Source organism: Mustela lutreola, chromosome 8, assembly GCF_030435805.1.
Source record: "Mustela lutreola isolate mMusLut2 chromosome 8, mMusLut2.pri, whole genome shotgun sequence".
Classification (NCBI taxonomy): Eukaryota; Metazoa; Chordata; class Mammalia; order Carnivora; family Mustelidae; genus Mustela; species Mustela lutreola.
The window spans coordinates 131,402,561-131,415,055 of NC_081297.1; the positions used below are offsets into that span (position 1 = coordinate 131,402,561).

The 12,495-nt window shown below is 41.5% G+C and overlaps 1 protein-coding gene across 6 annotated transcripts in view; it reads left to right on the plus strand.

Moving 5' to 3' along the window:
• Positions 1-12,495, plus strand: part of ANO4 (anoctamin 4) — a 469,407-nt gene that overhangs the window by 307,708 nt on the left and 149,204 nt on the right. For all 6 annotated transcript variants that reach the window (XM_059186643.1, XM_059186644.1, XM_059186645.1 and 3 more), the window contains one exon: positions 4,589-4,720. In XM_059186643.1, the coding sequence (XP_059042626.1) occupies positions 4,589-4,720 (132 nt within the window). The remainder of the gene's footprint in view (positions 1-4,588; positions 4,721-12,495) is intronic.

Sequence of the window (12,495 nt, forward strand, 5' to 3'; positions counted from 1 at the left end):
TGTATGAAAGGTTATCCATTATATTGTGAAAAGGAAAGCTCTCTATTAACTTAAGTTTGTTTAGGATATAGCCAAGATACTATTGCCCAAATCACCAGCAACATGTAATATCTAAAAAACAGCAGAATCAGAAACCCAACGTGGGTCTCATGCTTTCCAGTCTGGTGGTTCTTGCACTATGTGTTTTTATCTTGCACTGTTGAAGAGGATCCTCAGTGAATCCTAAGAAGCAAGTTTGGTATGAGAGTGTTTGTTGAAGAGTGGCCAATAGTCATCCAGCCACAGAGAAACAGATCCTTGTTCTCAGAGCTGGGAACTGGCAGGTGGAGTAGCATGTGGAGTGTTAGCCTCAGCATAGGGAGCCTGACCAGCCATGGCCAGGTCTCAAGGAGAAGATCAGATCAAGACTGTTTTCAGAGGTGTATTAATTTCCTATTACTGTTGTAACAGATTCCTGCAAATTTAGGTGCGTAAAACAACACAAATTTATCATCTTATAATTTTGCAGGTCAGTAGTCTAGGGGAGGAGGCTTAAATGATTTCTCTGCTCAGGGTCTCTCAAGGCTAATGTCAAGGTGTTGGTTGGCTAAGGCTCTTCTTGAGGCCATGAGGGAGTATAATCTTTAGGCTTGTTCAGGTTGCTGGCACAATTCAGTTCTGTGCAGATTCTTTAGGACTCTTAGACAAAGGTAATTTTCAACTTCTAGAGGCTGCTTGCACTCCCTGGCTGCTGGCTTTTGAAAGCCAGCAATGCCCAGTTGAGTCCTTCTCACACTTTGAATCTCTCTGATGTCCCCTTCTGCCTCCTCTTTGCTATGTCTACATAGAGAAAGTTCTCTCCTTTTATTTATTTTTCTATTTAAAATCAATTTAATTAACATATAGGGTATTATTAGTTTCAGGGGTAGAATTTAGTCATTCATCAGTGACTTACAACATGCAGCGCTCATTATATCAAGTGCCCTCCTTAATGCCCATCACCCAGTCCCCATCCCCCCCCACCTCCTGTTTATTTCCTAGAGTTTAGAGTCTCTTATAGTTTGTCCCCGTCTCTGATTTTATCTTGTTTTATTTTTCCCCGCCCTTTCCCTATGTTCACCTGTTTTGTTTTTTAAGTTCCACACATGAATGAACTCATGTATTTGTCTTTGACTGACTGACTTCACTTAGCTAGAGGGTATTATGCTAAGAAAAGTTCTCTCCTTTGAAATGGCTCATATGATGAAGTTGGGCCCACCTGAGTAATCCAGGATGCTCTCCCTCTCTAAAGGTCTATAAACTTGCTTACATCTGCAAAGTCCCTTTGCTGTGTTGCATGACATATTCACAGGTTCGAGTGATTAGGATACACACATCTTTCAGGAGTTGTTCTGCCAAACAGAAGAGGGTACAAGCTGCTATCCACATTTGAGTATTTGTTTCTGTCATTTTGAAGAGCACATAGCATGGACCAGCATATGTGGTAGAACCTGTACAGTCCATGATTTGTCCTCCTGCTTCTCCTCAGGTTACCCCACTGAAGGCCTATTCACCTACCCCAACCCTCAGCCAGTGTCTCAGGGGTTTTGTTTTTAAGATATTTTTTGAATATCTTTTTTTCCACCATAGTGTTTTAAAAGCCCAGGTCCTCTGCTTTCCATCACTTTTATATTAGCCTCCCTTGTCCTTAAGAAGTTGCTAATGACACTGTTTACCTGGCAGTTTCTGCAAAGCATTGCGTGCACACCATGTGTAGGCTTCCTAACAACATCAGTAAGATGGTTGATGATGATGATTAGTACATTTTAAAATAAGGTTTAAACAGGTGAGTGATTCCTGGAAGATCACACAGCTGATAAGCAACAGATCCAGGGTTTAAGCACCCCATTTCCACACCCCAGCTTCTTTTAGGAGCATCCCTTCTCTTCCCTCCACTTCTGGCCCCTCCTCATTTTTCAATGAATCATTTTCATTACCCTGTTCCACTCTCTTTTCACCATCTCCACATTTCATTTAAATTGTGGTGCTATAAGCTGTTGCCGAAAGCTGCCATTTCATTCCCATAGAGTATTGATGCCTGCTTTTTCACAGCTTTATTTGTTTTTATCCACACTGAGCACTGTACCCAGCTAGATTTAATTCATAGTCGTGGCACGCAGAGCCCAGATTCTGTAAGAATGTGAACCTTGCAAAGTGTAATCCGATTAGTGCTGCAGACTGGAGATGTGTGGGAGTAAAAGCTCTATTATGAAAAGCTCTGGGCCAATGTCCTTTTTCTTGAATGAGTTTAAAGGCAATCAGATGAAATAAAGCCAGGAGTTATGGGGAAGACCACCAGCTTAGCCTAGGAAGTATAGTTTATGAGTCAATTTAAGGACTAAATCATTGAACTTAGACAAGTTGTAGATGCCAGTGAAACACAATTAACTTTGAATTGAAAAAAAAAAAAAAAAGAAAGAAAGAAAAGAAATGTCAAGAGGCAAGCTGGTTGTTCAATTCTTATTTGGGGGGGAAGTTAGTAATATTAGCAGGTACTCAGTGTACACTATATTTCTGGAGATTTTATGTATATACTGATTAATCACCATAACCCTATGAATTGAGTATTATTATGCCCACTTTTTTAAAAAAGGAAATTAAGGCACAACAAAGTTAAATAACTTACCCAAGGTCACACTGCTAATATTTACAGAACCAGGATTTATTTTTTTTTAAGATTTTATTTATTTATTTGACAGAGGGAGAGAGGCACAAGTAGGCAAAGAGGCAGACATGGGGGTGGGGGTGCGGGAAGCAGGCTCCCGGCTGAGCAGAGAGCCTGATGGTGGGGCTTGGTCCCAGGCCGCTGGGATCATGACCTGAGCCGAAGACAGAGGCTTAGCCCACTGAGCCACCCAGGCGCCCCCAGAACCAGTATTTAAATTCAATTACTGCAACCCCATGTTCTCAGTCACTGTGTTCTACTGTGTCTCTGATGCACATTATGTCACTGTACTTCAAGTTTTTTTTAAAGAGTGGTGAGGGAGGGAGGACCAGGAGAAGGAAGGATGGAGGAGATGGGAACTGTTTCCTCTCATCCCACTTTGGGCTCTTCCAATTTGCTCTTCTTTTCTGGGCACATGACCTTTAGTAGAATCTTGATTTCTGTGCGTATATATGTGGTAGCTATGAGTTGTCTTTGAGAGGAAGGGCCTAGAAAAGTTGTGAGAATCTTTCCACTTTGAACTTTCAGGGGTTCTGAAGAAAGTCCAGCCACCACTGGGCAGAAGGGGGTTATAGTGAGACTGGAACCCTGCAGAGAATAAAAGAAGTGGTAAAAGAGTTTCCTATTATTGTTCATCTTGGAGCTGATTGGTTATAGAAAAAGCAATTCCTTAACCTGGAAATTTCATTGAAAATGATAAATTGCCTTGTAAATATTTTTTGAATTGGAAAAAAATCCACCCAAATTCCATGTGTAATTAATAGACTTAGAAGGCATTTAGATATTTTCTTCATTAGAAGACTCCATCTCTTCTGTAGTTCTTAAGAACTACATAAGTTCTAGTAGTTCTAGTATCAACTGTTTTGATGTGGTGATCACTAACATCAAGAGCCCCAAACCTGCATTCCATTCCTGGCTTTATTCACTGGCTGGGTAATTTGAGCTGGATACCTAACCACCATGGATTTCTTCTGTGATATGTAAAATGAGTATGGTACCTGTTCATTCTGCCTTACTGAGATGCTATTTGATATGTGCTCTTGGAAGACACTTGCTTTAGTGGATATAGATACCTGATATAGCACAGTTGTTTTTAAGTATGCTGTGCATTTTGTTCCTTCTGGTGGTTTTCTGTGAATAACTGACAATCTGGTCACTTGGAAGTCAGATGTTTTCATAAGCAGAAGCCAGAGGAAATCAAGAGGGGGCCAGGGGAAAACTGTCTTGTAAACCACCTTCACAACACTGTTGTTTTCTGTGACTTTGCATCCTTGTGCACCCTGGCCAGAGTGACACATGCGTCATCGTGCCCCTGTACCTTGAGAGCCATGGAGTCAGCTTAAAAGAATGAAAGCTGAACTGCCTGATGTCTGAAGAGAGGCAGCTCAGGGAAGGTGTGAGAGGCAGGAAGCAAATCATGACATCATGCTCTGTGCACACAGGCAACCCATTGGGATGTGCTGTCAGCTGCCCTGCTGAAAGTTAACTACAGCTAGAGCACTTCCCTAACCAAGAGAAGATGGGGAAATTTTCCAAATACAGAATGAATTTCTAGAACCTGCAGAATGTAAGCAGTTAAAGTCTCTGCTGCTTTGCTTAAGGGGCTGTCCAGTTCCTTTCCAGAGCCTTCCAGGCTTGGTCATTTATTGGCATGTTGGTGAACATATAACACTCAGTTACTATTTCATAGACAATAATTTTGAGGTCCTGTGATGAGACTGAAAAAACACTGGAGTTGAGACTCTCTTCTTTCTGTCTGTGAAATGGGGTGTCATGTACTCATGTACAATGGGAGTGTCTGGGGTGTCTGGTGTTATAATTATTGCTCTGTGGAGGCTTCCTTCTTATTTTTTGGGGCAATGCTGACATGCTGTACCCTTTGGTCTTGCCTTTCGTGTACCACAGGATCGATAAACAAATAAGCAGGTTTCGGAGATGGTTACCTAAGAAGCCCATGAGGCTGGACAAGGAGACACTGCCAGACCTGGAGGAGAATGACTGCTACACTGCCCCTTTCAGCCAGCAAAGGATCCACCAGTGAGTGTTTCGTGTGAAAGCCTTTGTCTTACTAAGGACATGCAGCTGTGGTAGACCTTCTCCTGCACGCCTTTGAGTCCTTGGCATGTGGAAGGAACAGCTTAGTGCCCTTCTTCCCTGAAAGTCCTGTGAGTGTTCATATCCCTTTTGTATTTGGGTAAGCTAACTATTCTAACGAACAATCTCCATATCTCAGTGGCCTGACACAGTAGAACATGTGTTCATATATTTGTTGGGTAAATGACCTTCTCCACAGTGATTTAGAGACCCAGGCTCCTTCTATTTTGTGGCTCTGCCAGTCCCCATGCTCAGAGTCCCTTCAGGCTCATCATCATCTAACCAAAAGACAGGGAAGTTGGTCTACCCTTGACCCTATTGAAAAGAGGTGTCATTGGTTTGTTTTAATCAATATCTGTTCACTTCTCTTTTTCCTTTTCTTCAGCAACTCACCAGGTTCCCCCAGGAAAAACCACATTCTTGAGTAGCCCACTTGCTGGCTCTTCCATCAGACAGTCTCTGAACAGTGATTTTTCACTTTTGACGTGCAGGGGGAAAGGTTGGATGAGTAATTGAGCCTTTGGGGTATTGCAAAAGTGATAGAGAATTGACTCTGAAACTTCTGCAATGACAAGAAATTGCGATGGTGGGGTCAGTGGTAGGAGAGAAAAGCATGCCAAAAACTGTAAACAACTAGGCAAAAACAGCCTCTCAAAAGACAAATAAGTAAGTTTGGCCCAACCTTTCTCTCAGCCAGACTTCCAGAATTCCTGGCTCTCCCCACTCCAGCCATAGAGACAGCCTGAGTAAAAAGGACTTCCCCAAGGGGAGGAAGAGGGTAACAGATTTTTTGAAAAAAATAGGTTGCTAACTTTGAGGGAAAAAAACAACAACAACAACAAAGGGCAGTCATCAAGTTGCAGGGAATATATGGTTGGGGCATGTTTTGGCAACAGAAAATCAGTTAATGTCTTTGGACTTCTAGAAGGTGAAGGAGAAAAGAAAAATCGAGGAGTAGATGTTCTGCATCAAAATATATAATGTATAACGCAAGGGAAACAACTTTGTAAGCCTCTAAAATAGCAAAACTTTTGATCCCCAAAAGTCAGATTGATGCCAACCCAGCCACATTATGGGAATATTAAAAAAGGTCATTGAAAAAGACATGAAACTCATAGCCTGGCCCCAAAATCCTAGTTAGATCCTCTGCAGGAAATAAGAAATGGAAATGTTTCACGTTAACTGCAAGATCAAGACTGTGTTGTTTATCGTAAAATTTCCTGGACAAGTGATTGGATGTTTTAAATTTTTCTGAAGTAGAGTCTGGTTTACATGCAGAATTTTCTCTTTGCCTCTCACCTGCCCAAGAGAACACCTAGCACAGTACAGGAACATCTCACAGTTTTCAGATGGATTACTTATCAGATGGATAAGTAGGTAGTTAGAAAATAAAAAAAATATAGGGTATGTGCATAGGGCTTTGCTTTGCTTCAAAGAGATATATGTAAATAGAAGAGGAAGATTTTCTACTACTCATCTTCATGCTGGTTACATTTCCTGATGTTCTTTCTTGCTTTAGAACATATTTCTTAGCAGAATTCTCAAGTCAGAAGCATCTAGGCACCCATTAGGATTTCTAGAAAATAGAACCAAGATTCATATCTTTATAAGTATTTTAAAATATTTAATAAATGAGGAATGATAGCCTGTGAGATCACAAAAGTACTCAGCCATCTCCATCACAAATATACGAGGCCCTTTTTTGTTATGTTTGGGCATTGGTTCACTGAATAATTAATTCATTTACAGTCTCTGATTTGATGTCTACTTCTTGCCAGGTACTGTCTGGATACAGAGGATATAAAGATAAATGATAAACAGTCTTTACCCTAGCCTAAAGACAGAAAGACCATTTTAAATAATTGTATACAATATGATGGGTGTTACTTAAAAGAAAGAGTGTTCCATACTGCAGATTTGGGGAGAGGTTCTAAAAAATAAGAAGTGAACACACTCAAAAATGCTTGAGACGGGTCTTAAAGATAACATTTGTCCAGGAAGGTAGTGAGGGGAACAGATATCAAGAGAGAATAATTTATGTGTAAAAGTATATGGGTATGGGGCGCCTGGGTGGCTCAATTTATTAGGAGTCCCATTCTTGATTTTGACCCAGGTTGTGATCTCAAGGTCATGAGATCAAGTCCTGCCTTGGTCTTCACCCTGGGCATAGAGCCAGCTTGAGATTCTCTGTTTCCGTCTACCTCTGCCCCTCTCTACCCTCACTCCCTTCACCACTGCCACCACGGGCATGAAACAGGAGGGAGTATCTGAAGAACTACAAGTAGTTTTCTGTGTATAGACATAGGGTATGAGAAAACCTGGCATTATTGTTTGAAATAGGAGAGTGATCAGTGAAAGATGAGCTTTCAAGACAGGAGAACCAAGAAGGATAAAGCAAAGGGATAGCTGGAAGGAAGGAAACCTAAGAATCTGGCCTCCGGCCATTATACAGTTGGGTGGTGAAGAATTAAACAAGGGTCTTGAACATCATGGGCAGTGGGAATTTTTTTCGCTTTGAGAATTGTCATGCCGCATGAATATGTGTAGAAGTAAGACTTGAGGAGTGCTGGCTCTCCATTTGGAAGTGATTGGTGTAATCAGAAAAAAAAAAAAAAATCCCTAAAGATAGATGTTTCCCTAAGGTGACACTAATGGGTTTAAAGTAATCAGAAGTAGCTGGTTAATGAGCTCTAGGGTTTATAATATGTTTAGCTAGTTTTCTAAATGCAATCCAAAATCCCATGTGACTTCTTGGTTTTGCAGAATGTTTGATATTGTGTTTGTCTAGGAATAAAAGTGACTAATAGATGTGTGTGCGTGTGTGTGTGTACATGAATGTAGAGGAAAAAGAAAAATTAGGAGTTCAATAAATACTGACCAAAGTGGAAAAGAAGTCTTAAAAAATTCTTTGTGCTCAGGATAAAGCCCAGAGTCTAAAGCTGGCTGACTAGCTTCTACTTCCATTCTCTGTTGAGTGCTTCATCCACAATGAACTGCTTTAACCTTAACTCACAGCGCCCTTTTGACTCCTGTTGTACAGAGTCTTCCCTTTGTCTGGAGCACTCTTTCCCTTAGACTTCTTTCTTTCAGGTTTCATCAGAGGCATTTCCTTCAGAAAACATCCCAAGATTTCCAACCTTATATGTGCATTTCAAAAACATCATTCTGTATGCACTTGGGAGAATGGGTTGGAGGTGGACAAGTATAGAACCAGGGAAATTGGTTATATTATTTCTAGGTTTAAAAGTAAATTCTGGGTGAGGTGCATTCTTCTGTATCTTGATAAAATTTATTTTTTTCTATCATAGCTCTCAATATAGAACCGTATAGGCAGTAAAGTTATTGAAAGTCTATGTCTACATCATCATTTTTTAATCTCATAGTTGGTGCTTAATAATGATTTGTCAAATGAGAAATTAATAGATGAAATAGAACAATCATGTGAAGAACGAATAGAGATGGTGTGAAGTTCGCTCACTGCACACTCCTCTCAGGCCAAATTCAACCCATTCTCTCCTCCAGTGTGGTCCACTTCCATTGTTCCTGGTCTAGTTAATGGCACTTATATTTGTGCAGTTGTTGAAACCAGAGTTAGGAAGGTATTCTAGACCTCTCCTTCACCTCCACTTTCTGCATTCACTGCATCTCCAAAGTCTGATGATTTTCCAAGCTAAGTGTCTCTGTAATCTAACAACTTCTCTCAATGTCCACCATCATTATCTCATTTCTGAAACCTAGAAGTACTGTTTCAATCCTTGCCTGTCTCCAATCCATTCTCCCATGTGCTAAAGAATGATGTTTTCGAAATGCATTTCTAATCATGTCACTTGATCTTGTTTAAAAACCTTAGAATTAGGGTGCCTGCATGGCCCAGTCATTAAGCATCTGCCTTTGGCTCAGGTCATGATCCCAGGGGCCTGGGATCGAGCCCCACATCGGGTTCCCTGCTCAGCAGGGAGCCTGCTTCTCCCTCTCCCCCTGCTGCTTGTGTTTCCCTCTCTCTCTTATTTGTCAAATAAATAAGTAAAATCTTTAAAAAAAAAAAAACTTTAAAATAAATATCAAAATTATTGAAGTGAAAATAAGGTCTTAGGTGGCCTGACCATCTGGCCACTCCTCTCCAGCCTTATCTGCCTTCACTGTCTTCTACCCTCTCTTCTTATGGTCCAGACATATACAGCCTCTCTCAGATCTTTGGATGCACTCTCCCTCAGAGAATAAGCACATGCTGTTTTCTCTCTTGGAATTCTCTTCCCACTTCTTCCCCCTTCCTCTAGTTTACCCTTATTCAGTCTTTAAAATCCAGCTCTAGAACTATTCCCAGGGAAGCCCTTCTCTACTCCTTCCAAAGACCAGGTCTCCTTGCTGTATTCTCTTTAAATCATGTTTCCTATATAACATTTTTTATTTGAAATTCTATAAATTTGTAATTATTTGGGTATTACATCATAAATCCTTCAGCCCTCCAGGTAAACTAAACTCCATAGAGGCATATACCGTGTCTGTTTTTGCTCACAGTTATATCTCTAATACTCAACACAGTGCCTAGCTTACCGTAAATGTTCAGTATTTGTCTATTAAATGAATACAGTAAGGATGAGAGTAATAAAGACAATATGGGAAAATATAATTATAAACCTTTATGCTCTGAACTACATTGTACAAAAAAATTTAAGTTGAGAATCAATTAAAAAACAAATAGCCTAGCATTATATTTGAACATATATTAATGTTTGAGAAGCAGTAGAGGGAAACCAGTGAGTACACATGTCTGCAAGTCCACATATGATGCCATTGGTCATTTTATATGGTACTATCTGTAAGCAGATAGAAAAACTCTCCTAGATGTCAGAACCTTAATACTTAAAACAACCCTATGGCAGAGGGAAAATTATTGTCACCATTTGCAGATGAGGAAAGTAAAGCACAAAAAGTTAGTTCACGTAGCTAGGTTAGTCCACCTACTGAAACAACCCCCAAATATCAGTGCTTTAACACTATAGAAGTTCATTTGTTGTTCACATCATTGTTTAGTGTGGGTTACCATGAAGAAGGAAGTACAATGTCTCTGCTCCACAGAGTCATTCAAGTACTCAGGCTGCTTCTGTTGTAACTGCCAACCCTTAGGTCCCTTGCTAGGATTGACATGAAAAGAGGAATGAGAAATTTTGTGGGAAGTTTTTAATGGGCCAGGCTAAGAAGTGGTGAACAACACTTAAACCCACATTTCATGGACCAGAATTCAGTCATGTATTTGTCCCCACTCAAGGGATGCTAACATAACTAGTCTATCTCTTTGCCCAAGAGGGAAAAGTTAGCAGGTTTTTTGAACAACTCAGCAGTCTGTCTCAGTGATGGAGCAGGAATTCAAATTCAGACAGGGAGGCTCCAGATTCCACATTCTTTTTTATTTTTTAAAGTATTTTATTTATTTATTTGACAGAGATCACAAGTAGGCAAAGAGGCAGGCAGAGAGAGAGGAGGAAGCAGGCTCCCCACAGAGCAGAGAGCCCAATGTGGGGCTTGATCCCAGGACCCTGGGATCATGACCCAAGCTGAAGGCAGAGGCGTTAACCCACTGAGCCACCCAGGTGCCCTCAGATTCCACATTCTTAAGCATTACACTCTACTGTGGGATTTTTCAACTTTTGTGCTATTGACATTTTGATCTGAATAATTCTGTTGTAGAAAGCTGTCTTGTGTGTTATAGGGTGGTTAGTAGATCATTGTTCTCTATCCATTTGATGCCAGCAGCAGTTCCCTCCCCCCTTGGTTGTGAAAATTAAAAATGTTACAGACATTGCCAAATTTTCCTAGAGTGTGGGGAGGATGGGCTCAAAATTGCAGCACTCTCACCACTTGAAAACCATTGCTTTACTGGCTTTTAATACATGATACCTTTCGGGCAAGACCACTCACTTTTTGACATCCATTAAACTCTAGTTGAATCTGATAATTATGACAGAACTCTGTTTAAGATTTAAGTTTTTTCCTTGTCACCTCCTTGCCTGTGAATGTTGGCCTGCTTAAATATCATCACCCTTCATTCTTAAAATGGCATTTGCAGTAATATCCTGAGGCAGTTACTTTTTAAGGCTGATACTCAAAATAAAGGTTTATGCTGGTAGACCGAGGAGAGGAAATGTAGATAAGATGCGTGCCAGTTTTTATAATAGATATGTGATATATTTTTTCAAGAACTAGATCAATTCTGAATTGCCCTTCAGGAAATGTTTGTGTTAGATATAAGCATGAAAATGTTTCTCCCTGTAGTTTTATTCCTGTTATTACCATTAGTTTATTTTTATGAAAACCTATAAAAATGAGGTGAAATTAACCATTGACCATTTCCTAATAGAAGATTCTGAAATTTGTGTTTGTTGTAGGTGCCTGTGATTAAATAGGTACTCATTCATGCACATGCCCCATGATTGTTGTTGTTCTGAGTGCTTGGGAATCAGCCGTGAACAAACAGGCCAACATCATTGTTCTCCTAGAGCTTACCATATAGCTGGGGCTAAGTGGCAAAAAATTATAAACCAGTGGTTCTCAATAGGTGAGTGATTTGGCAAGGTCTGAAAATATTTTTGGTGGTCACAAATAGAAGCCGAGAGTGCTACTGGTATCTAGGGGATGGAGTGCACAGGCAGTTCCCATAACAAAGAGGTCTCCAGCCCTGGATATTCGTAGTGTTGAGGGAAATGTTTAAAAAGAAAAATCAATCATAGTACATGTTAGAATGGGTTAAATATTATGGACAAAGAGAAAAAGAGGAGTAGGGGTTAAAAATGAAGAACCCTGGCATGGGATGTGTGTGCAGGTTAAATTTCCAAAGATGGTGTTTATATTCTTCTGTGGACCTCAGAAAGAAGGTGTGATTAGAAAAAAAATTTAAAGAAGGTGAGGAGGGGGAGGGAGGAGTCAAGATGGCGGAGAAGTAGCAAGCTGAGACTGCTTCAGCTAGCCGGAGATCAGCTAGATAGCTTATCTAAAGATTGCAAACACCTGAAAATCCATCGGCAGATCGAAGAGAAGAAGAACAGCAATTCTGGAAACAGAAAAACAACCACTTTCTGAAAGGTAGGACTGGCGGAGAAGTGAATCCAAAGCGACGGGAAGATAGACCCCGGGGGGAGGGGCCGGCTCCCGGCAAGCGGCGGAGCAACCGCGCACAAAATCAGGACTTTTAAAAGTCTGTTCCGCTGAGGGACATCGCTCCAGAGGCTAAACCGGGGCGAAGCCCATGCGGGGTCAGCGTGGCCTCAGGTCCCGCAGGGTCACAGAAGGATCGGGGGTGTCTGAGTGTCGCAGAGCTTGCGGGTATTGGAACGGGAAAGCCGGCTACAGAGACAGAGCCGACAGTAAGCTCGCAGCTCCGTGTTACCTTGAACCGGTCGCAGGCTCGGTGAGCTCGGAGCGCGGCCGGAGGTCAGGCAGACGGGAGTAACTGGGCGCTGTTCTCTGAGGGCGCACTGAGGAGTGGGGCCCTGGGCTCTCGGCTCCTCCGGGCCGGAGACCAGGAGGCCGCCATTTGTATTCCTGTCCTCTGGAACTCTACGGAAAGCGCTCAGGGAACAAAAGCTCCTGAAAGCAAACCCGAGCGGATTACTCACCCCGGCCCCGGGTAAGGGCGGTTTAATTCCGCCTGGGGCAAAGACACTTGAGAATCACTACAACAGGCCCCTCCCCCAGAAGATCAACAAGAAATCCAGCCGAGA